General features: G+C 35.5%; 4 protein-coding genes across 8 annotated transcripts in view; 2 read left to right on the top strand and 2 right to left on the bottom strand.

The window, feature by feature from the left end:
* Positions 1–3,691, top strand: part of LOC106159988 (uncharacterized) — a 26,421-nt gene extending 22,730 nt beyond the window's left edge. For 3 of the 4 annotated variants that reach the window (XM_087000616.1, XM_087000618.1, XM_087000619.1), the window contains one exon: positions 2,277–3,691. In XM_087000616.1, the coding sequence (XP_086856742.1) occupies positions 2,277–2,390 (114 nt within the window). In that variant the 3' untranslated portion in view covers positions 2,391–3,691. Of the gene's footprint in view, positions 1–83; positions 233–2,276 lie in introns of all 4 variants that reach the window. The other variant, XM_087000617.1, reaches the window with a different exon arrangement.
* Positions 3,325–9,841, bottom strand: LOC147764315 (uncharacterized). Its single transcript, XM_087000622.1, has 2 exons — positions 9,052–9,841; positions 3,325–4,213 (listed from the first exon to the last, which is right to left on the bottom strand). The coding sequence occupies exons 1-2, from the start codon at positions 9,470–9,472 to the stop codon at positions 4,164–4,166; spliced, it is 471 nt and encodes a 156-aa protein (XP_086856748.1). The 5' UTR covers positions 9,473–9,841; the 3' UTR covers positions 3,325–4,163.
* On the top strand, positions 5,578–12,674 carry LOC106158200 (uncharacterized). Of its 2 annotated transcripts, none has more exons than XM_013534102.2 (7): positions 5,578–5,790; positions 7,862–8,030; positions 10,123–10,276; positions 10,649–10,719; positions 11,196–11,268; positions 11,656–11,772; positions 12,016–12,674. In XM_013534102.2, exons 1-7 carry the CDS (start codon positions 5,720–5,722, stop codon positions 12,132–12,134), a joined length of 774 nt encoding a protein of 257 aa, XP_013389556.2. In that variant the 5' UTR covers positions 5,578–5,719; the 3' UTR covers positions 12,135–12,674. The 2 variants fall into 2 exon arrangements, with proteins under 2 accessions (XP_013389556.2, XP_086856746.1); XM_087000620.1 differs by lacking the exon at positions 5,578–5,790 and adding an exon at positions 7,317–7,473.
* Positions 12,509–23,607, bottom strand: LOC106158209 (phospholipase A-2-activating protein). Its single transcript, XM_013534111.2, has 11 exons — positions 23,426–23,607; positions 18,306–18,499; positions 17,722–17,823; positions 16,926–17,045; positions 16,378–16,681; positions 15,998–16,158; positions 15,485–15,642; positions 14,794–15,016; positions 14,117–14,395; positions 13,679–13,825; positions 12,509–13,367 (listed from the first exon to the last, which is right to left on the bottom strand). The coding sequence occupies exons 1-11, from the start codon at positions 23,563–23,565 to the stop codon at positions 12,802–12,804; spliced, it is 2,394 nt and encodes a 797-aa protein (XP_013389565.2). The 5' UTR covers positions 23,566–23,607; the 3' UTR covers positions 12,509–12,801.

The raw sequence follows: 23,607 nt of genomic DNA, 5'->3' as shown, positions 1-23,607 counted from the left end.
ATCATTTTTGAGTAGTTGAAAAAAATGAGGGCAAGGTCATCTAAAGGTCACTTATTTTGCTTTGTTTGTTGCTTATTTTGCAGACCTGACAGATATACAGATATTTTCTATAATTGGGGGTGTTGGCGGGGCCATAATTCTCATAGGCGTATTTATCCTGGTGGAACGTTGCTGCCATTTCCGTAAAGAAAGGGCATACAGAAAGTCCACTCAAAGCCTCACTAGCCACAAGGTATGCCTGTACATGAAAAGCTAATTATCCAGCACAGGAAGATCTCTTTTGGATTAACTATCTCTAAATTTCAGATATATCTAGGTGCATAAGACCACTCCTGGTTGTTTCAATTACTTTTACTTCTGCAAGTACCTTGTCTAACAATTTAAGCCTTTTAACATTTGTGACAACTTTTCAACTAAAGATTTTTAGTGAGATTAGTGCTTGCTTTTGTTAGTGCTTTCACAGTTTCTAGAAAAAATTATTTCACTGCTACTACTATGCTGCATATACTTTAATGAAACAGTTCTGTTTCTTAAAAGTTAATAATTTCAAAAGAGATTTTCTTGTACAGGATCAAAGATTAATTACTCAAAACACAAACTATAAAAAATTAATTACGTAGTTTCTCATACATATCTTTTCAATTTCTTAAGTCTACTTCTATTTATCCATATACATATATATATATATATTGCTTGAATTTATTTGTCATAATTTTGTACACTAATATTATTTTTCTGCTTGATGACTTTTTTGTTTGTTCTCTCATAGCTGGGGGATTTAGCTTATTATTTACATTGAATATTACTAACCAATATTTTACTTGGGCCTTTTTCTTATTCTTTTGGAATATAAGGAATGGAGAAAAACCCTTGGTGAATATGGTAACTGTAATTGCTCATAACTAATCTAGTTACTAATAAAATTACTAATACTCAGCACACCCTATATGTGCTATAGTACAGCTTTGTGAAATTTCCTATTCCCATTTATGCACAACATATCCCCTAACACATCCCCTAACATATGATTGGAGCCTTCACTTTATAGCTATTTCTATGTATATTGTTTGCAAGTGTTTCACCTGATTGAATATTTCAATGTGCATGCATGTATAACTTGCAGTATTCTTCAACCTGGTAATGGTCTTTAACTGTTGTAGAACTTTTGCATGGTACTTTCTAAACTTTCAGATTCCTGTCAAAAGCAGTGCAGGTGTACTTTGTTGGCTATACTTAAGGAATATTTGTTTTCCGTGGTAAAATGGACATAACTTCCCATAGTTATGTCAGGTTAATTTTTGTGATGGTGGGAAAGTTTGTACTGGTGCATGTTATGTAGCATCCCCAAATGTGTGTGGTCATGTTTTTATTATTATTTTATTTATTTATTTATTTATTTATTTATTTATTTTTTTTTTTTTTTGCTTGAAAATGTTTTCTAGGGATGTTGAGACAGTTCTTTCAGTGTAGAAGTAGTACTTTGTAATAATGTTACCTGTAGAGCTTGAGCACATGACCATTTTAAAAATTGAATCATCCCTAAATGGATTATTCACCCTGAAATACAAACATATGGAATAGCTGTAGAGTCTAAGTATGAACATTTTCTTAATGCAAAAGGAACACTGCCATTATGAGTGTTGGTGGATTATTCCTGGAACATAAAATGTTTCAATAAAATTTGATGTTATGGAGTTTTAACTTTTTACATTTTTAACTTTAAAAAGTAAAGTCTGTTTCTTATATACCCAAGTGTCATCACTGCATCTCAGTTCAGATGACAATACAAAAATATGTCTGGCATATTTTTGGACCTTGATTCAGACTGTGTAGACATTCTCACCTCCCTGGGTAGAATGCAACCCAATTGTCATATAAAGCTTGCTTACAAACAATACAACGACAGTTTTAAATCAAATAGGTTTTAGCTAAAAAAAAAAGCTAGAAATGTGTTATGAATTCATTTTGCATTTCCATTAGAAACCCTCTTATAAAAATTATGTACATATTTGAGGATTGCAATAAAAGAATTTTTTGTTCATTTCTTCAGTCCATTACTCTTACTGAAATCTGGAATGATGATTTCTTTGCAAATATAGATTCAGTTTAATTCTTATAATGCAGCAACGTCATTTGGCAGCTCTATGGAATAATGGTCATATGCATATTAAGGCGCATAGTATTGACACACGGAAATGAAATCCTATTGTTTGGTCTTGGGTGTAGATTCCATGAAATGATTAGGTATATATATGTTCTTTTCTTCTTTATTTTAGGATCAACCAAGAGACAACAGCAAAGTATACTACGACAACAATGGTTTCGACGGCAATGGCTACACTCACGACGCCCCTGTGCAGGATGATAACCATATTGAGGAAAAGCAATAACAAAACTGACACCTTAAAAACGGTTGAAGTTAGTGTCACTCAAGGTCAATAACGTTTTGATACAATTTTCAAGGAGAGAAGTATTCAGTTTTTCCAAGTTTTACATTGTATAGAACTTCCCACTGCCATCTACTTCCCTGCTGCAGACACCATTCAAGGGGAAGACCATAGGTTAACATTGTTATTGTGTTACGCACAAGTTACTTTAAATTGAAAAGTTACGGATTAAAAATATGAATACTTCCAATTTTCTATTTAAAAAGATATTTCATGAAGCTTGGATCAGTTAACTTAAAGATAAGTGATTTTAGTCAACTCTCAGGCAATGAAACTTATACTTTACATGTGATGAGTTATGGTAATATCTAGGAGTTACTTGCATATCAAAAGCAAGTGAAAAATGTACTTGTTCTGTTAAGGACTTAAAAAATGATCCCCTGTTACACAGTCCTTTGTTACCAAGTGCCATGTCTGATATATACATATATATATTATGCAATTTTTTCAATTGGCTTACAGTTTTGAAGTCATGATGTATCATATTAGAATGTAATATAAGTAGTTGTTCTGGGGCCAAGTTCTATACAAGAGCTAAAAGCGGAAGTTTGTCCTATAAATTTAAGATTTTGGTCTATTTCAATCCAGGGACAAAATAGACAAGTATATTTTGGTCTTAGAGTACTGACCAGTGTTGAACTGTTCCTTTGTAACACTGAACACTGAATTCTATTGTGAATGATAAAAGTGTATTGTGATATGGGGAGAATAATTAATATCTGTCTGACATGGCCGTCTGTATAATTCTGGCAGCTGTACATACATATATATCCAGGATACAACTTTAAGCTTGTTTCATATTTATGCCATTTATATATAAAAAATGAATCCATTGGATTTAATATATTGACTTTTTGAAAGGTCGCACTTATGACTGAAGACATTTTTGAAAAAGAATTAAAAGAGATTAAGAGTAACATTTCCCAAGAGATAAAGAATTACGTCTTGTGCTTTGCAATGACAGTGATACACTTAGTGAATCTCAGTAGATAAAATCTAAAAAGAACATCTAGACTTGGAGGTAAAATACATAGGTATGAAGCAATAATAGATAGTATGGTTCTTTTTTTTCTGTCATATCTGTGTATGTATATATGTATAACTGATCACGTTTTTGAAGCATATTACTATTAAAAAGATATGGTGACGGACTAAAAAATGGGCAATAATTATGCTACTTGTCAGAATTGCTTGTTACTTTACGCAATATTTGACTCTTTAATAAAAAAATTATTATTATATCATTTGTGACTTTTTCCTTTTCTCCAAATGAAAAAAGATATGTATTAGAAGGTTACCTCACTTCTCCCATAAACATTGCTCGCTGTGTTTTCAAAGATTGAACAAAAATTACAAGTTCTCATCCTCACAAAATTCGTTTACGCATAACTGATTAACATAGAATCTTGGTTACATCATAATTTAGTAGTCTCATTAATCATCTGGGTAACCATATTGATAACCTGGTCAATTAGTTAATATAAATTAATAAAACCTCATTTGAGTAAAAGCTGTCTCAACCTGCTGTATATCAATCAACTTGCTTATTGTGTTTTGTCGTACTACTCGTGATAGTGGAGACACGGTGTTAATGTCGACCGAGTGTTGCCCCTCTGTCATAAAGGTAGCCACCCTGTGTTTCAGAGATTACTGGAAAACCGCCTCGTAGAAAAATAATGCTGATTACACATATAGAAGTGAGTTGCCAGCAAATCCTCAGACTCCGGGTGACGTAGGCTCACAGTGGCAGTGACTTTCATATGGACCTAACGAAATGGACAAAGTGTTTTGAGTGAATGGAAAAATGAATAATTGAATTTTAGCACTAAAGGATAAGTATCAAAAACACGAAAAAGCTCACACAGCATTTTATTCCATGCCAATGGGGGTAAATTATAAGTACTCTGTGCCAAAACTGAGGACTGTCCGATCGTCTAAAACTTTTATACCCTGGGCTTTATCAAATTTTAAAAACTAAGGTTTTTATGAACTTTTAATGTGTATCGAATCATTTTAACACTTACAGCTTGGACATAATTCCGTCATTATGTCCAAGCTTACAAGTATGTTTTAAGATTTTTTAATTTTATTCTAAAATCCAACTTTTTAAGTTGCAAATAAATACATATTGTTATTATTATTATTATTCATGCATTGAAATCTACTTTCTCTGATTTTCCGGTATCTGAAGTGAATTAATTTCTTGTTGCCATTAGTTTGTTTGTAACAACGAATAAATAGAAATGAGTGTCATCACAAGTTTTTGGTTCTCTATACATGAAAACATTTGGGCAGCTAGACTGTTTGAACTGCTGGATATTTAGCTCGTGTTTTCATTTTGTTGCTTTAACAGTAAATACAAACACTATGCTGGCGGTACTCAAATATTTCTATTAGAAGTCAATTGAAACGGGAGTACATAGAGGTTAATATGTAAGCAGAATTGTATTTATACTGTCGAGATGGGGGTTATCGAATGTGCCACCCGAGGTCTTTAAATATATATTCAATGTAGAAACATCAGAATGAATTCTCCAACCATTGATTTAATTTGTTATCAATGACAATTAAGCTTTTTTTGTGTGGAAATATTAATAGATCGAAACATTTTTTCTTTCTTTTTTTCCACTTGAACGGTGACTTTTGAATAGAAAAATGGAAAATCAGTTATTTTCGATTATTCGGCGTAACTTCATTTCTAGATTTACGTGTATTTTTTTTTCTTTTCCTCTCTCTTCTCAAAAGAAGTTATATTGACTTTGTGCTTTGATTATAATATTTTTCTTTCTGCCCATCATCCACCATGCATTACTATGTGAACGAAAATATGGACCCTCAACCTAACTTTTCCCTTTCTTTTCTTACCTAACGCCATAACTTGGTATGTTTCATTATATTCCTTGAAATGAATTTTTTTCTTTTACCTTCATTAACCTTTTTTAAATTTATATATATCTCCCTTGGTAAAACTGTTTTCTCCCTAAAATAAAATATGTATTCTAGCCCCTACGCTGCCCCCCCCCCCCCCCCCCCCCCCCCCGTAACGCTGTGAGGTAAAGGCGTTACGCCATGCCTGCATGTAAACGAAACAATGCACGTGACGTCATAATTGAAAATCGAAGTCAGATTTGCTACTATAGCGATTTGACATCCATTGACTTTTCCCCCTCGAAACAAATAGCTTGAACAAGCCACCAAATCGGGAGCTCCGTCAAGCGACAACATGTGACAACATGTTGCTTGCTCATCGGGACATATTTGAGTGAAAAAACATGCTAGAAAGGACATTTGATAAGATTAACATCAAGCCGCTGGCATTCCCGTTTCGGGTATCTGCTTCAAGGTGAGTGGAATGGAGTCGGCAAGCATGGGTCGGGGGTTGTGCCCTTAGCATTGATTGTGTTAGAAATATCCAAAGATATTTGTAGAAAATCAGACCTGAAGATTTTAAAGCCACTGAACGTTAATTCGGTTGCTGACGTGGAAAAAAAAGACCAACTGGGAAATTAAAAGACTGACCGTAATGATGACATGCAAGCTCTCAAGTCTAATCGGAAAACGTTTGAATCATTTTTTTAAATTCCTTATACCCGCTGAATGAGTTTTCTTTTATTTTGTAAAAAAATGGAATGCCATTCTTGGAACAAAATTATATTGCATGAAAAAAATAAATACCATGTACCCTCCGTAAAATTGAGTAGTTTTCGAGTAAAATTAAGAAACGGTGCATTAAACATTGTGATACCCTTGGCTCTGCCTTTCTACTTATTTAAGGAACATTCATTCAAGTTTCTTTTTACGCCCAAACCAAGATACGTCTTACGACACATCGTCTGGAATTTGAGTTTGTGTTCTAGCTGTGGAAACATTAAATAGAATGAGCTGGCCTGAGAGAACTGGCCAGCGAAATAGTTTTTTAAGTCCAAAAGTTTTCATTGAATACTTAATGGTTATAATGGGATCGTAGATTTAATTATGGCAGTCAACAATGACATTACCAATGCAGACTGCATTTACCGCTGTTTGCAGATGTGCAGTCAGGTTCTTAATTTTTTACAACAGACTCTGAGGTTACCACCCGGAAAGCGGCTTCATTAATATGTACAGTCGGTTAAACTGCCGTCTTTCTATTTTATTTTTGCTGTCTTGTATCGGAAAATCAATTCCCAGTTTCCTACTTCTTTCTTGATTTGTTGAAAATCTGGTAAAGAAAACAGCCTGTATGTTTTGTTTGACAGTCAGAACACAGTGGCATAGCACGCACAAAAAATCAATTCCCTAATCGGGCATAAGGATTTGGGTACTATCAGACAGTATGACAATTAATCATATATCGAATTTTATAAGATTTGACTGTTAGCAATACAGGTTCAAAAGGTCTCGTTGGTAAGCTACTTACTTCAAGAGGAAATGGACTTAAAAAATCGAAAATTTTCGGCATGCGGGAGGTGGATTTGCTGTGTTCTTTCATTCGTTTTGGTTCGTACTCGGGATGAATGATTAATGTAGTCTCGTCTCTCTTTCTCTCTCTCTCTCTCTCTCTCTGTCACACACACACACATTCACAATAACGATAATAAACTAACACTGAAAAGAAACTTTTAAACCATGTCTACAGCTAAAAGGAAATAATTACACAAAATACATATTTGTAGATAAACAAAACTGTATGCGCATAGAAAAAGAAACGCGTTTATAACAAACAAGACGCGATAAGAACGTAAACTTGATGTAGTGGCGTACAAGAATATGTTGTCATGCCCATTGGGCATCTTTATAAATTTTTAGTTAGCGTGTTTAGTCGACGTCACGGGCGCCGAGTTGCCATCGACTAGTTGTCAACTGATGGATCGTTGAGGAAAACGTGATGAGGCGATGTTGAAATTATTGAGGCAGGCAAGCGGAGAAAACTTGTTACAGAGATATACAAGTAGATTTTACCTGTCACTAAATCAATGATGAATAGCAAAAAGTATGTAAAACGCTGTATGACCGGGAGCTGGCATCTTTGGTCCAAACTTTGTAGGTGAGATACGTTGCAGGACATGAAATATGTCACAAAAAAGAGCTGGTTCCCATTTCCAATTTTTTATGTCTTATTGATATGAATAATTATGTTATGATAGAAAAAGCTTTATGTCAAATGCAAGTGTGTCTTGTGTCCCTTTAGTCAGGAAAATGACAGTAAGAGTTGGCTGATGAAATACGTTCGTCTAAGACTACGAGTCAATTTGTCTATTCCTCGTTTTATTTACATGACGTTCAACACATAGTTTCACCGATTCCATTTTAAATCTGCCTACAGTTTGTCTAAATAACTCTTAGTCCTTATAGTTATGCCAGAAATGAACTCCTGCAGAATGAGGAAAGGAAAAATTGAAACAAGTTAACCAATATCGATTTCCGTATTTCAGCAGCGACTTTGTCCCTTCTTCGTCCTGGTCGTCGAGCACCCGAGACACGTATCTGCTGGACTATGTCCCGGGACCGCCGCCACAATGCCCAGAGGTCCGCCCAGCGTCTCCCGCCAGGAATAGACCACAGGCGAAATACGTGAGGACGATAAGACGCATCCATGATCAGGTAATAGGGCATATTTTCAACTTGCATTCAAAGAAAAAAGGGGATGGAATGGGGGTCCACCCCCCCCCCCACCCCACCCCGACGGAGACTTTGAAGTACATAAATATGCATCTGTGGGTAATGGCCAGATGACGCCCTCTCTCTCTCTTAAGGTTGGTAATATAGTTATTGCTGCATCCTGTTTGTTGTTATTTTCGATTTTTCTGACATAATTGCCATTATTGGTTGTAATAAATAGGAGGTTATGTTTTTGTCCTGTTTATCTCTTTGCCTGTTAGCAAAATTATGGGAAATTGTGGGCGGATTTTGATGTAATTTTCATTAACTGACAGGAGTAGACCAAGTAAGAATCGATGAGATCTTGGTGATGATCCATTAATTAATTAATCAGTTGATTATAAAACATGTTTGTCTGTGAGCAACATCATGACCACTTAAAGCCCTGCAAGGGAAGGGGCCCCTAAAATCCTTACATGGTCAATGTGTGACCCCTCCTAACGTAGGTGATGACCAACCACATGGTAACAGAACTGAAAAAGGAGTTGTTACGAGAAGTGACCATGGCTGAACTGTAATACCTCCAATACGTTATTGTTGAGAGGCAGACTCAGAACTAATCAGGTTGTTATTAACAGATGTGACAGCGCAGCTACTACAATACGTTATACCAAGGACAATTTACTGATAGAATGGGATATTTTCTTTTTGTTTTATAGCGGCCAGTTCTGTGCGCCCTAAGGATAAGTTCTCAGTTTTTCCGAAACATTTCATGAGGGTATCTACGGCACTATATAGGTGCATCCTTTCGTTAGGTGGTAGTTTTACGAACTCGTCGAGGGCTTCGAGTGAATTGATCATAATTTCATCCATAGATTTCTATGACTTCCCATCCCTCGCTCTCAGCAACTCAACATAATTTTACGTAAGATGAATTGAAGTTAGTGCTTCCATCATATGATTGAAAACGGGTGGGCGACTTGGGGCAGGGAATGTGACTCGTTATATATGGGAAATGACCTACCTCTCGTATGTGGCAGTCGGTTTTCGTCAGTATTCAGGGGAGTATCCATTTGCCGCGAACTCTGCATGGGAGTGAATCTGGGTATATTGTCGCGGAACTGTCGCTGTGGCCCTCTCGTATCTGTATCAGAATTTTGATGTCCATAACGGCATACTGGCACGGTTGGATCGCCGACAGCTGGTCGCCTTGGTTCTGCTGTAATATCAGCATTTGGACTTGATAGCTCCGCTGGACCAGGAGTTGACGACTCCGTTGAAATATTGAAGCCAGGGGGGATAACGGCACCATGCGGATCATTCATCTCAATGTGTCCAGGCTGAGCATTATTCAAGGGTAAAGCAGAAATTTTCAATAAGGATGGATTGCCATGCTTCATATATAAGATAAATTCTGTGTGAAATTGCTGTAATGCACCTGTCATTTTATACACGTTTTCCAACAGTTCCTTCAGATTTTGAGTTTACCTTTTCTAATTTCATTTTCCATTTGTATAATCCGTGTTTCATCACAACTACTGTCACTCTCATTTGAGCATAGAGGGTCCATGTTTTTTTCAAAATAATAAAATTTTCATTCACTGTGATACATTTCTGACCATCCTTGTCGCCCTTGTTATGAGTTCTAGTTTATTACGTTCAAGATTACCACTCCAAGTCACATGATATCAGGTGTCATGTCACACATGGTGTGCCGCGTAAACAATACATAGACCAATACACTACATATGTTATGGAGGAATTTTGATGAAATTTTTCAGGATAGGCCAGAAATGGACTTGATTTTGGTGATTAATTAATTGATAATGAGAATTTAACTAATTAAATAGTGAATAAAAGAATAATGACAATGTGGAATTAGTTACTTAATTTGATTGAATTTCTAATTACGTAATGATTAATAAGAAGAAGAATAGAGCTGCCTTGGCGGAGGACTGCGCTCTCCAAATGCTTTTTGGTAAGCCTCATAATATTATAAACACCATTATCATTTCCTTTTGAAACGAATATAAGATTTAAAATGTATATAATCCCCTATTACAGATATTACTAATCACTATATATAAATTTCCAGCCAGTGTGTACAGTGCTGCCGGCCAATGAAGACAAAGTGCAGACGACCCAGACACCTGTACAGAAGTCCATTACGAGGACATCCTATCCCGAGAAACATGCAGAACGAAGACATCTTTGTTTCCCCAAGTTGAACCGAGCAGATCACTGCATATGTGAGTGCTGAAACACATGGAACATAGCAAAAATGAATAATAATAATAATAATAATAATAATAATAATAATAATAATAATAATAATAGACAGACAGACAGACAGACAGTGGCATTTGAACAAACTTAACGAAGGAGTAAATAAACAAATGTGCAAACAAATGCATTGTCAAAATGGTTTCATCTTTTTATGTGGCAGTCTTAATTGCAAGATCGTTTATCAAAAAAGTTCTAGAGGAAAAAAGCTGACAGCTTCTGTATCCAACCCTGAAAATGTCGTACTTTGGATCGTAGGTATAAAAAAATAAAAATCTTGTTGCTTTTTAATTCAAAGATACGCGTTATATTCCCTAATATGTTGAATTTCATTTCAGTGCCCATGCTTCCAGAGCCATGCGCGAATCCCGAGGCCATCATCCCCGCGCGTACTAAGTTCAACCCAACAGTAAGCAGAGTTTTCTTTATCTATTTTTACTCTAGTATGATTTTTTCTAAATGTGTGAAGAATTGTTAAGGTTAGCATTTCCCTTCAGAATGAGACATCTGTGAAGTTCTAAAATGCGTTGTTGGTTTTGTTTCATTAATAATTATTGAATTTAAGATTATAAACTTATTAAATACGTAATTCTTTCCCAAAAAGTTCTTGGCGTAAAAGGCCAATTAAAGTTGTTCGTATTTTACCATATTCAGAGTAGGCTATAGATAAAATTCACAGCAAGAATGTATATATTCTTGCTACAATATTATTTACTTTGCCGTAGAGTGAAACAAATTAGTAAAAAACAGTATCTGATTGCAGCTTTGGCTGTACTTAAATTATAATTTCCCCTCATATTTTCTGTTGGTGTTTAAAAAATAATGCTTAATGGTAAATATGCTTTGAGCATGATCATATTTTTTATAACGTGTAATTATTTCCAGACCACCACGCTCTGTACAGGCAGTCCATACAGATATCTCACTCGGAAGAGGCGCGGCTTTCCAGCACCGCGAGGTACGTAAAAAAATTAAATTCTACGATTCTTTTCGTTATTCACTAATGAAATACCACCAAGTACATGTCATTTTGAAATAGAAACAGGTTTGCTATTCACTTAAAATTGTATGAAAAACGTGTTTGGGCAAAATATTTTCAATGAATAAGTAAATTTGACTTGGGGCATTTAAGATAAGAAGCAAACGTGCTACCGAAAAACATTTCATGCACTATTTCGCGTTTAAGTTACGACGTAATTCGTAAAACATGCCATTTTTAAGCACACTTTCATTACGTTTTAAATGTTTTCTCAATATCTTATAACATAACGGGGGATATCACGGATAATGAAGTTCTGCAATTTTGTTATATCATAAATGACTGTGTGATCATTTCTTCAACTAGATAAAGGTGTGTTCTACGGCCAAGCGTGTCTCCCGAACTGTCGCTATGAGGTCCCGGACCACGAGAGCATTTCCAGTTTATGCGGTCTACCATTCTCTAGAAGAAGAGAGTGTGCAGGTAACCTTAACTCTCTCTTTATGTCTTTCTTTAGAAACTGAAATCAGAAATATATCGATAAAACAAACGCACAACTTATCGCCTTTCAAACACGCACAGCCATTGTATCCTCAACAACTGCGCGCATTTTGAAAGGAGTAAAACCCGAAAGCCTCCACATACACGATAAATCGATATTGTATATGTGATTAGTGATTCAATGTTTTAAATGTACAATGACATTTACCTATTTACCTTTTATAGTCCCAACGGGCAAGATGGTGGTGAAGGATTTCGATGGTGGGGCCCCTGCACCCGTGGAGATTTCTCACCAGTTCCAGACCAAGTACACCAACCTATTACGCTCAAATACCATCACTTGATACGGAAGGTGCTTCAAAAATATTTGCTCAAGCCTTTTTTTATTATTCAATGAGATAAAATCAGATTTATTTTAAAAAAGATCGACGTGAGATAGACATGACACTTAATTTGAATTTTACCGAGCAGGAGCTATGTTCATGGAAACTGCTTACTCCACAGTCGTTGACGCAACTGGCATTGCTCGGGCCTGTCAGTAAAAAATGCTTACCAAATGGACTCAAAGCATCCACAACTTTGTCATAGATTTAAAGTGAGAGGATTTTATGTCAATATTTGCACAACTTGAAATGTCATTAAACAACTAACATTTTTGGCAAATTATGCCCTGTACTGGATTCCACTTTAAAACTCAAAAAGTCCAGTAATTATCTAATAGATGCAAATATTTAGAGAATTTATTTCAGAAAATTTTGTCATTAACTTTGGCAAGATGGTACAAATGCACATGCAGATACTTTTGGTCATATGCACAAAACAAAGTGTAACAATACATCTTACCATTTTAAGTTTACTTCATTCAATAAATACTATTCTAGCTACATTCTTGAAGTCCTTTTTCATTGAAGTAGGAAAATTGCATTTCATTAATGAGGCCATCAGCATAAAAGCAAAGTACAGAGAAAAAACATTCTTAATGGTACATTTTCTGGTCACTGGCATTTTGGACTACTGCAAAGCATTCCATACCAAGGAAGCACAATCACCCACTTTGCCTCTTTTGTGTGTCAATTTTTTGGCAAACTGACCAAGGTCTAGGGACTTTGCCAGAGCTTTGCTATTGGGGTCCTGAGACACTAAAGTTCCTAGACAAACCAGAAGTCTGAATTGTGACTCTTCATCCTTGACACTTTCTGCAACGTCAGCAGCCGTAGATAAAACCATCGCCTTTGCCTCCACATCTTCAGTAGGATGGAGACTGATAGCAAAATTGAGTAAAACAGAACTGAGAGCTATGTGTACATTTTTGTTACTGGTCTTCTGGCATATCCCTAATAATTTCCCAATTTTCTCTCTGTTCAAGTTCATGAGCTTTTCCCCTGGTTTGTTTTTAAAGGCATTGCATATGACGCGTAGAACTAGCATCTGGTTGGCTGCGGGTGCTTCGTCTCCACCACCTAGCACTAGCAAGTGGTTCAAGAACTGTGGCCCATCCTTCTGGTTACAGAAATGCTGGTTCACTTCTTCCGACCTGATGGCCAGGCGCAGCACATCTAAGGCAGGAAACACATTGCCTGAAAGATAAAAATTTTAAGAGTTATAATGTACTTTTTTGTCCTAATGTATGCTGACATTCTGTAACTTCACCAACTACAAATTTCTGTCAATCTGAAATAAGAATCAATCCACTGTGCTCTAGAAGATATAAACACCAAAAATTAGGTCATGGGCAACGGGATAAAGAGACAAAAAAAAAAAAAAAATCTCAACAGATTACCTAAACTTTACAACTGGACCTGTATCTTTACTAAACTGAATTATATTTAAGTCTCAACATAAAAAACACACAACATTTTACAGAATTTTACAAAGATTTTCCACTGACCTGATGGCCAATGTAACAGCTGCCAGAGGAGCTCCAACTGAGCAGCAGTGGGGGAGCCAGACTCCAGAAACACTGACAGCTGGGCTAGACTGGACTCTTCTACTGCATGTTCTGAACTTAGGCTACTATTAAATTCCTTTAGTTTGCCTAGGGATAAAAGATGTCACAAAAATTGTCTTTTTTCGTTTGATTAAATGATATCAAAATTAACATTCATTGCAAAAAAATACACAGTATAATAAAAAATAATAATTTCATGTGTTTTCTAAACAGGTAATCAAATGAGATAAGGACTATTTGTTTCATGACGGTCATTTTATTTACTCAATATATGGTGTGTATACTTTACCAAATTAGGTTTTATATTTTTACATTAAAAAAAAAACTATTTGTGTACTCTAAAATCTGTTCAATGAAAACAATTCCCATCATACTCACTCATTATGGCCTGTGTGTTTGCCTGGTCAAAGGAAAGGAATGCTGTTTTCGGGAAGTACTGGTTGTCCAGGCTATTGCCCATGTCTCCTCCCGCCACACTGGACGTCTGACCATTTGATGGACGGTAACTACCAGCACCAGTAAAGGGATCTGAGCCTGACTGAGGTGCAGGACCCTGTGGCTGTGAGGCTCCAGGCACATAGCGTCCACCACCAGTAAATGGATCTGAACTCACACCAGTGCTGCCCTCTGCTGTGCCAGGGACGTACCGACCGCCACCTAAAAACATTGAAATAAGTACTCAGCAAATCATAAGGGTTGAGGCTCTTTTGGATATAATGTCTAAGAATGTCTGAAACAATTTACTTAATTAGAAAGGTCCTAGGATATTAATAGTCTTTTACATGGTCCCTGGAATTGAACTTGAAGACAGGTCTTGGGAACTTCATGTAAAAATAAGTGACATTAAAATATAAAAGTGTGTTGCATATCTAGGGACTGCTATTGCATTTTCAACACCTTTTTCACTGCACTAAATCTTTTTCACACTATCCAGTGAGTTTAAGACAAAGTAGAACAGTACTTCTTTTCACTCTTTTAATTCATGATTATCTTACTTAAGTCTCGAGTCATAGCATGTTTAAAACTCATTCTTTTGGCAAAAATCCAATTCTGACCTGTGAATGGATCGCTGTAAGAGCCTGCCGACTGCTGGCTAAATGTCACGGACTTGGTGTTCTCAATAATAAATCCTGCCACTTGATCCAAAAAAGCTTGGCTGAGGTTGTTTTTATGAATAAAATTCTGGGCAGCAAACCATGGGTCCTCCGTGACATTATATGGAAGTTTTAGTGGTGGTTTTCCTTCCTCTACATCCACAACAAATACATAGTCATATTCCTGTAATACAATTTTATACATAGTACCCTGATATGTAAAGTAACAATACTGCAGTTCTTACTGTTAATAATAACAATACTAGTAATTAACTGTTATGAACCTTGAACAAAGATGTAAAACCATGATATATCTTTGTAAACAAAACAAAATAAAAGCCATCATCCTATAACAAAGTACATATGCAAAAAGCTAGCAAGAAAGCGAATAGAACTTTATATGAACCTTGAACAAAGATGTAAAAGCATGATATATCTTTGTAAACAAAACAAAATAAAAGCCATCATCCTATAACAAAGTACATATGCAAAAAGCTAGCAAGAAAGCGTATAGAACTTTATAACTAGTTTTTTTTTCATCACAGATGCCCCTGAATATTTGCAACAAATGTGCAGCAATTGTCTTTCTTTGAGTAGAAAATTTCAAGTTAATTTATAAACCATTCTTTGCCTTGAAGGACATATGCCTTACCTTTCCTTCATACAAGGTCTTGCCAGATGTCTCCTGTGATCCCCCTGAGGCTCCCACCACATCCCCCACCTTGACCCACTTAGTCTCTGCCATACTCCACTGGTACACCATCGCCCTGGGTCCCTCCCTGACCAGCTTGGTCTGGCCCTCACGTGTACCTAATAGCAGTAAAAAAACAAGGGGACTCAGGGTGCTTTTGTAAAGTTGCATTACAAAACTCTATTTGTTTAAATCAGGACAATTTTTAATTCACCTCAAATCTAATTAAATTCTCCATGAGAATAGATCCCATGATGTTTTATTTGAGTAAAAATTGTACATTCAATATATCTAAGACCATTTGCAACACAATATGCCAATACACAAACTGCTCAATTTACTATAGGTTTGGTTATAAACTACCTGGCATTTTTTTGTGGGGTGTAAAAGAGGGGAGGCAGATGGCATGGCTTTTGCACAGAACGAGATTGTCAAAGATGCCTTCCTGTCATAATTTTATTTCAGAATGGATACCTGGTTCAATGAGAACTTCTTTTCCTGGAAGATCCTCTATTTTGACATCTCCAACTTGGGATGGTATACTTGAGGCAGCCACTTCTTCCTCAAATGCTTTTTGCGTTTCCTCGGCTGCAGTTCTAGCTGGGTCTTTAGTGAAGACTCTCACAACTCCATCACTGTAAGAAAGGAGAAAATATCATGAAGTGGGCTCAGCTGAACTACATCATGAAGCTTTGTTCCAAATAATAATAATAATAATAAGAAGAAGAAGAACAACAACAACAACAGTTATGAAAAATGAAGAAGGAAAAAATCTGTTAATTTTTTTAGCATATTTTAGTTGACTTAATTTTGAATATATGCCATTTCTTTAACATAAAGAAAAATATGAATACCTTGCCCCAGTTACAATGTCCCCATTCTGTAATGTACACACTGTCCATACTGAGGTAGCTGGATGTGTAATAGTCTGTGCACACTCCCCATCCTTCCAAATCCTTAGGGTACGGTCTTCTCCAGTGGTCACAAAATCTTGACCATTGGGCAGAGCTGCTATGCTGTAGACAAAGTTGGTGTGTCCGGAGTACGTGTGAACACACTCTCCTGTGATGAGCCATCTTCTCACGGTGGCATCATTGGAACACGACAGGAATTCAGCAGCAGATAAAACTGCCAGACCACGGACACAATCTGAATGACCTGCAAATTCAAAGAATTATTTTTTCTTATAATATTTAGGTATGTTATAATATTTATGAAAGTTAAAAGAACAGAAATGTCCTCCCCTAGTCCTGAATTAACCCCAATTTTTTATCATATCACACAGTCCAGCAAAAAAAGTAAGCTATCTTCTAGAAAGAGGAAGAATCTCAACCTAAGTCTTTTACAATACAACACATATATACTGATAATTATTGCGCAATTCAAAATGTTTACTCCATACCTTTAAAAGTATTTTCACACCTGGCTGCCCTCCACATCTTCACTGTCTTATCTGCTGACCCTGTCAACATCAGGCCCTGTTCTGGCATGATAGCCACAGCCCAGACTGCTTGCTCATGACCTGTAATATAAGGGCGATATATCAATCAATGAATCATATTATAGCAGTCGACCATCAACAGCATAAATTAAGCATAACTAGATTTCCAGACCCTATTGTCCTACACAAGACTGGCAAGCTCAGTTGTGTTCTTTAAACTGGGGTCTGCAAGAAGAACCTGGACTGCAGTTTTTTTTTGTGTGTGTGTGCCTACACATGGGCACCCACACGTGGTAGGGGATATATAACACACATCATTAAAGCAAAACAAATTAAAGAATATATCAAAGCATCATTTGGTGAAATAGTGAATGTTTTTAGTAATACATAAGGTCACATTTATCATTTAGTAAAACACTACTCTAGTAAGTTTATAATGCAGCAATTTCTTTTCAAAATATGATATCAAAACCTGAGTAGTGAGCAACAGATGGAAATGCTGCTCATAAATTCCTTAAAGTTTCAGGATTCCCATGCTGTTATACACGCTCAACAGCTGTCAAGTTGGATTTCTTGATGACTATCTACTAAAAAGACTTGCTTACTGACCAGTGAATCTTAACAGATCTTATATAGGCAAACACGTTACAGGCATATTAAAGCAAAATTGTAAAAATGACACGATGTTCAAATTAATCTAAAATTAATTGAAAATGACAAAATTGAAGTGATGTGATTGATTTGCTCCAGTAGATACCTTTAAGAGTCATGACACATTTCTGGTTGAGCCATACTTTAGCAGTATTATCCCAAGAACCACTGAGTAGAGTGCCAAACCTTCCTGCAGCTAATGCACAAACTGGAAGATAGTACAGACACAATAAACAATATTTTCCAAATTAATAATGACAACAATAGTAATAATAATAATACTGATGATACAATCCACCGTTTAAAGTAAGAATGACAAGCAAGGATATACACATATAATCAAGCTGGAGCTGACAAATGTTTAGCCAAGTGTCTGCATCTGGTTTCAAAATACTACTTGACAATTTGATGCCTTGTATTATATCATCTATTAAATGAACTGTTGTGCTAGGAAACTCATACAAATAATGTAATGGTACATTTCTCACTAATAACATACTTATTAACACTACAAAGTACGTACTGTCAGGGTTTTAATATGAGCATGAAAGCTTACAATACTTTTATAGATAACAATTCTTGCAGCTGTATTATTTACTTTTTAAAAGCATTTTGAAATTTGAACAGTGTGACCTTCCAAATGATACACAAGGTTTTGCAATAAGTCATCACATTATTATAATCACTCACCAGTATCATCATGACCAGTAAGTTTAAATACAGGCTGGGGAGATTCAAGCGTGAAGGCTAGAATAGAATTATCATTGCTGCCTGTCATGATCAATCCTTGAGGATACTGATCACTTGGAGGCATGACAGTGACACTGCTGATAAAGTTACTGTGACCGCTCATCACATGGGCTTCTGTGAATTGACAGTTAGACCTGAAAAATAAACAGTGACTGGATGTACTCAATGCTGCAAAATGATTGTTTATTGTTTGTTTTTTCTTTTTATTTTCATTGCCATTTTTATTTTTACTACAGTATTTTGAAAAGATTTTATGTAAATTGGACTGACATGTTTACTGAATGCATCAGAGATGGATAATTTATATTATCATTATCATCAGTATTATTGCTAAAGAGAAAACTTAAACAGCTATTCACAGCATATCAAATTTACCATAAATATGTGTAACAGTGTGTTAGAGAGTTTTATTCAGAATATCCTGATGTAGGCTGTGTAACTGATTGCATGGGTGAAAGTAATAGAAACTGAAAATCTTGAAAACATAGCTTGCAATCTCTCATCGCATTTATACCATAAGCAAATAAACGATCAAAGTGAAGACAGAAAATCCTGAAATCAGGCATATTTCTGAAAACTTTAACCCAGATGTATTTCTCTTGATCTACACATAAATATCATGTTTTGACTAAGCACGTTTAAAACACCGTCACGGTTTAAGCCACACAGCCTCAACGTGAAATTAATGTATTATAATGTAAAATAAAACTTGAAAGACAATAAAAAGTGACGAAGCAGATATGTTATATCACGTTTAACACTTAAATTAGCGAGCGCAGACGTCCCTAGGTGGCGTTAGTTGTTCTATTTTGCGAAGCGCCATTAAAACTGTCCCCAGAGTATCAGATTTCAACCCGCTCTTACAATGCACGGCGTGTCTCAACTACTGCATCTGGAACAACCCTACCTTAACACGTGATAGAGAACAGCTGTTACTTCCTTTTGGGTATTGTTTCCGCGATCTACGAGAGGTCAGAAGTGAAAATTTTTAAGGGCAAACTTTTAAACTGATTTATTTTTTGAAGTCGGCAAAGGGCGGCAAGACAAAATATATGCCATGTAGAAGAACAAGGACTAAGGTTTCTAACCAACATTTCAGATTTTTGGGCAAATTTGGGCAAATATTTTTTTTGTAATTTATTTCAACGCCCCCCCCCCCCCCCTCTCGCACACGCTTGTTGACCGCAGCCAGTCGAGGTCAATTTTTACTGCGTACGCTTAACAAAAATGTAACATCGCTTGCATACATCAGCTAGAAGTGATAATAACAGAGAAAATCCTGATTGTGATGAGTTTGTTGGGAATCATGGTGAAATGCACTAAAAAGTTAAAGCCTGAGTGGCCTTTGACAAGCTTCTTTGACATAATTATTTAACTCTGAGCAGGTGTTTTCATCCGTTTTGCGGCATCAATACATTGAATAATCCTGACTCTTCTTCTTGGTTGTCTGGTTTAGCAAGGAGTTGTAACTTCTTGGGTTTAGCGTCTCTGACTGATTATAAAGGTCTTAATGGGGCCTTGACAGATTTATCAGGGCTCAACATAAATTTTTTAACCAGGTTGCCCCAGGGCAACCTGCCAGATATTTTTACTTGCCCTTCCTCTGCCTCAACTTGCCCATTATTAGTGAAAAATTTTAAACCACTCGATATGCAGTTTTTTTCATTTGAAGCATTAAATTTTATTGATTTATAAAAAATCAATAGTGTCATCTTTGAGTTATTTTCTCCATGAGCAGGTTGATTGGTGGAATGTCACATTTTGTAATGCACATCACTAAAATTTCAAATTTGTCACAGATTCTAAACAAAAGAAAAAAGGCACACCTCCACTATGATGTAGCATAAAATTAGGATATCTATAAGAATACAAATGCATAAATGTTGCAATGCCCACACTCCTCAGGATGGTGACTGATAGACATAACATTGTTACTTATAAAATATGCTCTTACAAGAACCAACTCTTTTACATTTACTCATCAAGTATAGATAGGTCGGTCACTATCCCCAACTTCTTTATTTTTTTCTATTTATAAAAAATAAAACATTTCTTTATTTCTGCAGAACAGCTGATAAAATCAATAGAAAATAAACAATACTTTGAAACTTCAAAAATTGATCTTAATATAATTAAATTCACTTTAATATATAGTACGATTGCCTTGACAACACCAAATTACACAAATGATAATTTGATAGTAAAATCTAAAATGCCACTGATTACTTCATAGCACTTTTCTGCACTCAATCAAGGTGCACTTTGGTGCATTTTAGGGTATTTTTCAACATTTTATGTGGCACAGTGACATAATTGTCCTGTTTCATATGTCTTGAGAAGTAAATGAAGTTAAGCTAAGCATAATAAAAAAATTCATTAATAAATAATTGCATACTTAGCACCTACAATTGCTAGAATGAGGATCCCCCTTCTCCATGGCTGTTTAGAATCGACATTTTTGAAGCCAAGTATTGAATTGGTGGCATTTTAACTAAGAAAACTGTGGTATTAACTTAGCTCATATACCTTTTTTTCAGTGAATAAACAGTAAAGCCAATGATTTAAAATGTAGAGGAGATCAAATAATACTCCTAGACAGACTTCCACATTCATTAAAGTGTAAAAAAAACTAGGTCAACAAAGCGCTCTGAAGTGCTTGTGACAGACCATGATCGGTGCCACACTGTCTGGATACTGACAAGTGCTCACTCGCTCCCTCAAAAAAGTATTTGTGTAGTACACTGCTTTTATTGGGTGGGTTCAAAAAGTTAACATATTTATCCAACTTCATCAATTAAAATGTCCATACTTTAAGGAAGCTTACTCTTCCTCCTGTTTCTCTCTGAAACTGTTGCTAAATATATAAACTATAAGCATTTCAAGTCCGGGAAATCTCTATCAGTCTGCTAACTGGTCAAAAACACCGCAAGCTGGTCCCTGCAAACTCTCACTTAGCAACAGTGCGACTGGTTATTTTCCACTTCTTTCGTGGTTAAAGCTTGGAAATTATATGCTTCTAAATATTTCCCAACCAATACAAAAAGTGCCAAATAAATGTGAGAGAGTGCCTTCTTAACTTTAATCACGTGGCTACATTTTTCCAAGAACAACTTGCCTCGTTTTAGTTTGACTAAATACTTCAAATTATAGAAAATGACAGCACTCTGAAAACGAGGCACTGCCGACGGAGATAGTGACTGCCAGTTATTTTTAGAAATCTTGCATTGACGTATGTTACAGTTTGTGACGTTATTGTGCAAAAAGGGAAAAACGTATAATGCTTCAATCTTTTAACATCAGATCTAACATTGTACTGACAAAAGGAAAAAAAATTCACTTGCCCGCCGGGCAACTGGGCGTAAAATTTACTTGTCTGACGGCAGATTTTAGTTGCCCCGGGCAAGCGGACAACCGTTTGTGTTGAGCCCTGTTTATTATTGATTAATTATTATTATTATTTTTTTTTTTTGGTGTGTGATTTACGTATGCTGTTTACACATCTTTGCCAAAGACTTCAAATGACCTGGAAGGTGTGAATATTGTTAAGTCCCTTTTGGAAATTTCTATGTTCATGTAGGTATTTGTGTGAAGAACTTTAGATTTAAGTATATGTATATAATTATATTTATATCTAAAACTTTAGGAGATGGACGTAAATCGAAATATAATAAAAAAAAAATTTTGAGGAAGCCAACAAGAGACAATAGGTTATCCATTTTTTTCTTTTTTTTTTTTTTTTTGTGATTTACAAATGTTGTTTTCATATATCTCCGTGCCAAAGACTTAAAATAGCTCAAGTTCCCTTTTAAAACTTACTGTCATTTGTATTGATATATTATATTTACTTTTTATATATGTAGACTTCTGTAGTATAGTTGAACCAACAGCTTTTTAAAACTAAAATAATCAGTTTTGTGGTGCAAGAATTCCCTATAACAGAGGTTAAATCACATTTGTGTATTCTTTACTTAAATTGGTAGACAAATTGGAAGCACAAATATTGTTACAGATAATTCTTATACTTTTTCAATATAATCTTGGATCAGAAAACTCTGTTAAGTCACATGAATTAAAAAAATTAAGTCTATCATTCATACGTGGCAAGTTAATTTTCAATGATATTTAAGCTTTAAAACATTTATGCATTACTAGTAGGTTTAAATAGTAGTATATCACAGGTGCTACATGTATATAGCTTGATTTATTTTCTTTCAATCTCACCAGATATTGTTTTCTGACATGAAATATATAATTAAATTTTGGTTTATACTAATATCAAGACAACTGCTGGAGAGAGAGAATTTTATTACAAACTGCCTAATCAGCATTTATAAGCAGGGGTGATGGAAATATGCATGGGGGTAACATCCTCAGAAGTGGGGGCATTTTTATTTTTTGCAGGAAGTTTATCATAAAAGAAAATTATGTGCCATGTACATACTATACATATGTGTTCGATACTAAGGAGTAAGAGTACATATGCAAGAATAACCTTATGATCCCCAGGGTGTGGGTTGTTCCTGAGTTTGAATGATTGTTTTTTTTTCACAATGACAATTTGCTACTTATACTATTAATTTTGTACTAATACTCATATGTAAGACAACTATTCTGCCAAGAGTTTTAGTCTTGTTGATTAATAAAACCTAAGAAACTTGTATTTTCTAGCATTTACCGTCAAAAAATCCTTCATTTTGCTTAATTCACATGCACATAACTCTGCTTAGGAAAATGCTAGAACCAAAATTTAAACTTTGGGTTAATGCCCAACTTCTATACTTAATGTGTGTCAATTTTCAAATGTCAGTGACAATATTAAGGGGATGAAAAATGATGGGGGCAACTTTTGTCTCATTTTTGAAAATGGCGCCTGAAAAAAAGAACAAACATGGTGTTACTAAAACTTGAATAACTTTTGATCTAAATGAGATAGATTAAAAATTTAAATTGATTATTCATACTCAAATGTGTGGCTATCTGTGCACCAAATTTCAAGTCTCTAGCTCACTTAGAAAAATATCATGTGTGCACCCTACTTAAATAATACATTTGTGACTTACTCATTTGGAGCCCATAGTCTGGCAGTCACGTCTCGAGATCCTGATACAAAAGAACCGTCGGGGAAAAAGGCAGGTGCAACCGACCTCACATCTTTTTCATGACCAAGCAGAAAACACCGAACTTTGTAGGGAGCCGCCATTTTGGGTTAAGGACTTGCTTCCGTTCACCGACACATGGAACA

The sequence above is a fragment of the Lingula anatina genome, chromosome 1, assembly GCF_051362555.1.
Source record: "Lingula anatina isolate TDL-2025a chromosome 1, LinAna3.0, whole genome shotgun sequence".
Lineage (NCBI taxonomy): Eukaryota > Metazoa > Brachiopoda > Lingulata > Lingulida > Lingulidae > Lingula > Lingula anatina.
The sequence above is the reverse complement of the archived record's forward strand: the minus strand, read 5'-3'. Positions and strand labels throughout refer to the sequence as shown.

What these genes read in the sequence shown, in the direction of transcription:
- LOC106158209 (XM_013534111.2), bottom strand. Translation starts at nt 23,565, where the DNA reads ATGGCGGCTCCCTACAAAGTTCGGTGTTTTCTGCTTGGTCATGAAAAA. An exon ending in TTACAGCGATCCATTCACAG is followed by an intron (nt 14,396 to 14,793) that starts GTCAGAATTGGA and finishes CAATGTTTTTAG; the next exon opens with GTGGCGGTCGGTACGTCCCT. An exon ending in AAACACACAGGCCATAATGA is followed by an intron (nt 13,826 to 14,116) that starts GTGAGTATGATG and finishes TTTTATCCCTAG; the next exon opens with GCAAACTAAAGGAATTTAAT.
- LOC106158200 (XM_013534102.2), top strand. Translation starts at nt 5,720, where the DNA reads ATGCTAGAAAGGACATTTGATAAGATTAACATCAAGCCGCTGGCATTC. An exon ending in CCGAGCAGATCACTGCATAT is followed by an intron (nt 10,277 to 10,648) that starts GTGAGTGCTGAA and finishes ATTTCATTTCAG; the next exon opens with TGCCCATGCTTCCAGAGCCA. An exon ending in TAGAAGAAGAGAGTGTGCAG is followed by an intron (nt 11,773 to 12,015) that starts GTAACCTTAACT and finishes TACCTTTTATAG; the next exon opens with TCCCAACGGGCAAGATGGTG.
- LOC147764315 (XM_087000622.1), bottom strand. Translation starts at nt 9,472, where the DNA reads ATGACAGGTGCATTACAGCAATTTCACACAGAATTTATCTTATATATG. An exon ending in CCGACTGCCACATACGAGAG is followed by an intron (nt 4,214 to 9,051) that starts GTAGGTCATTTC and finishes CCATTTCGTTAG; the next exon opens with GTCCATATGAAAGTCACTGC.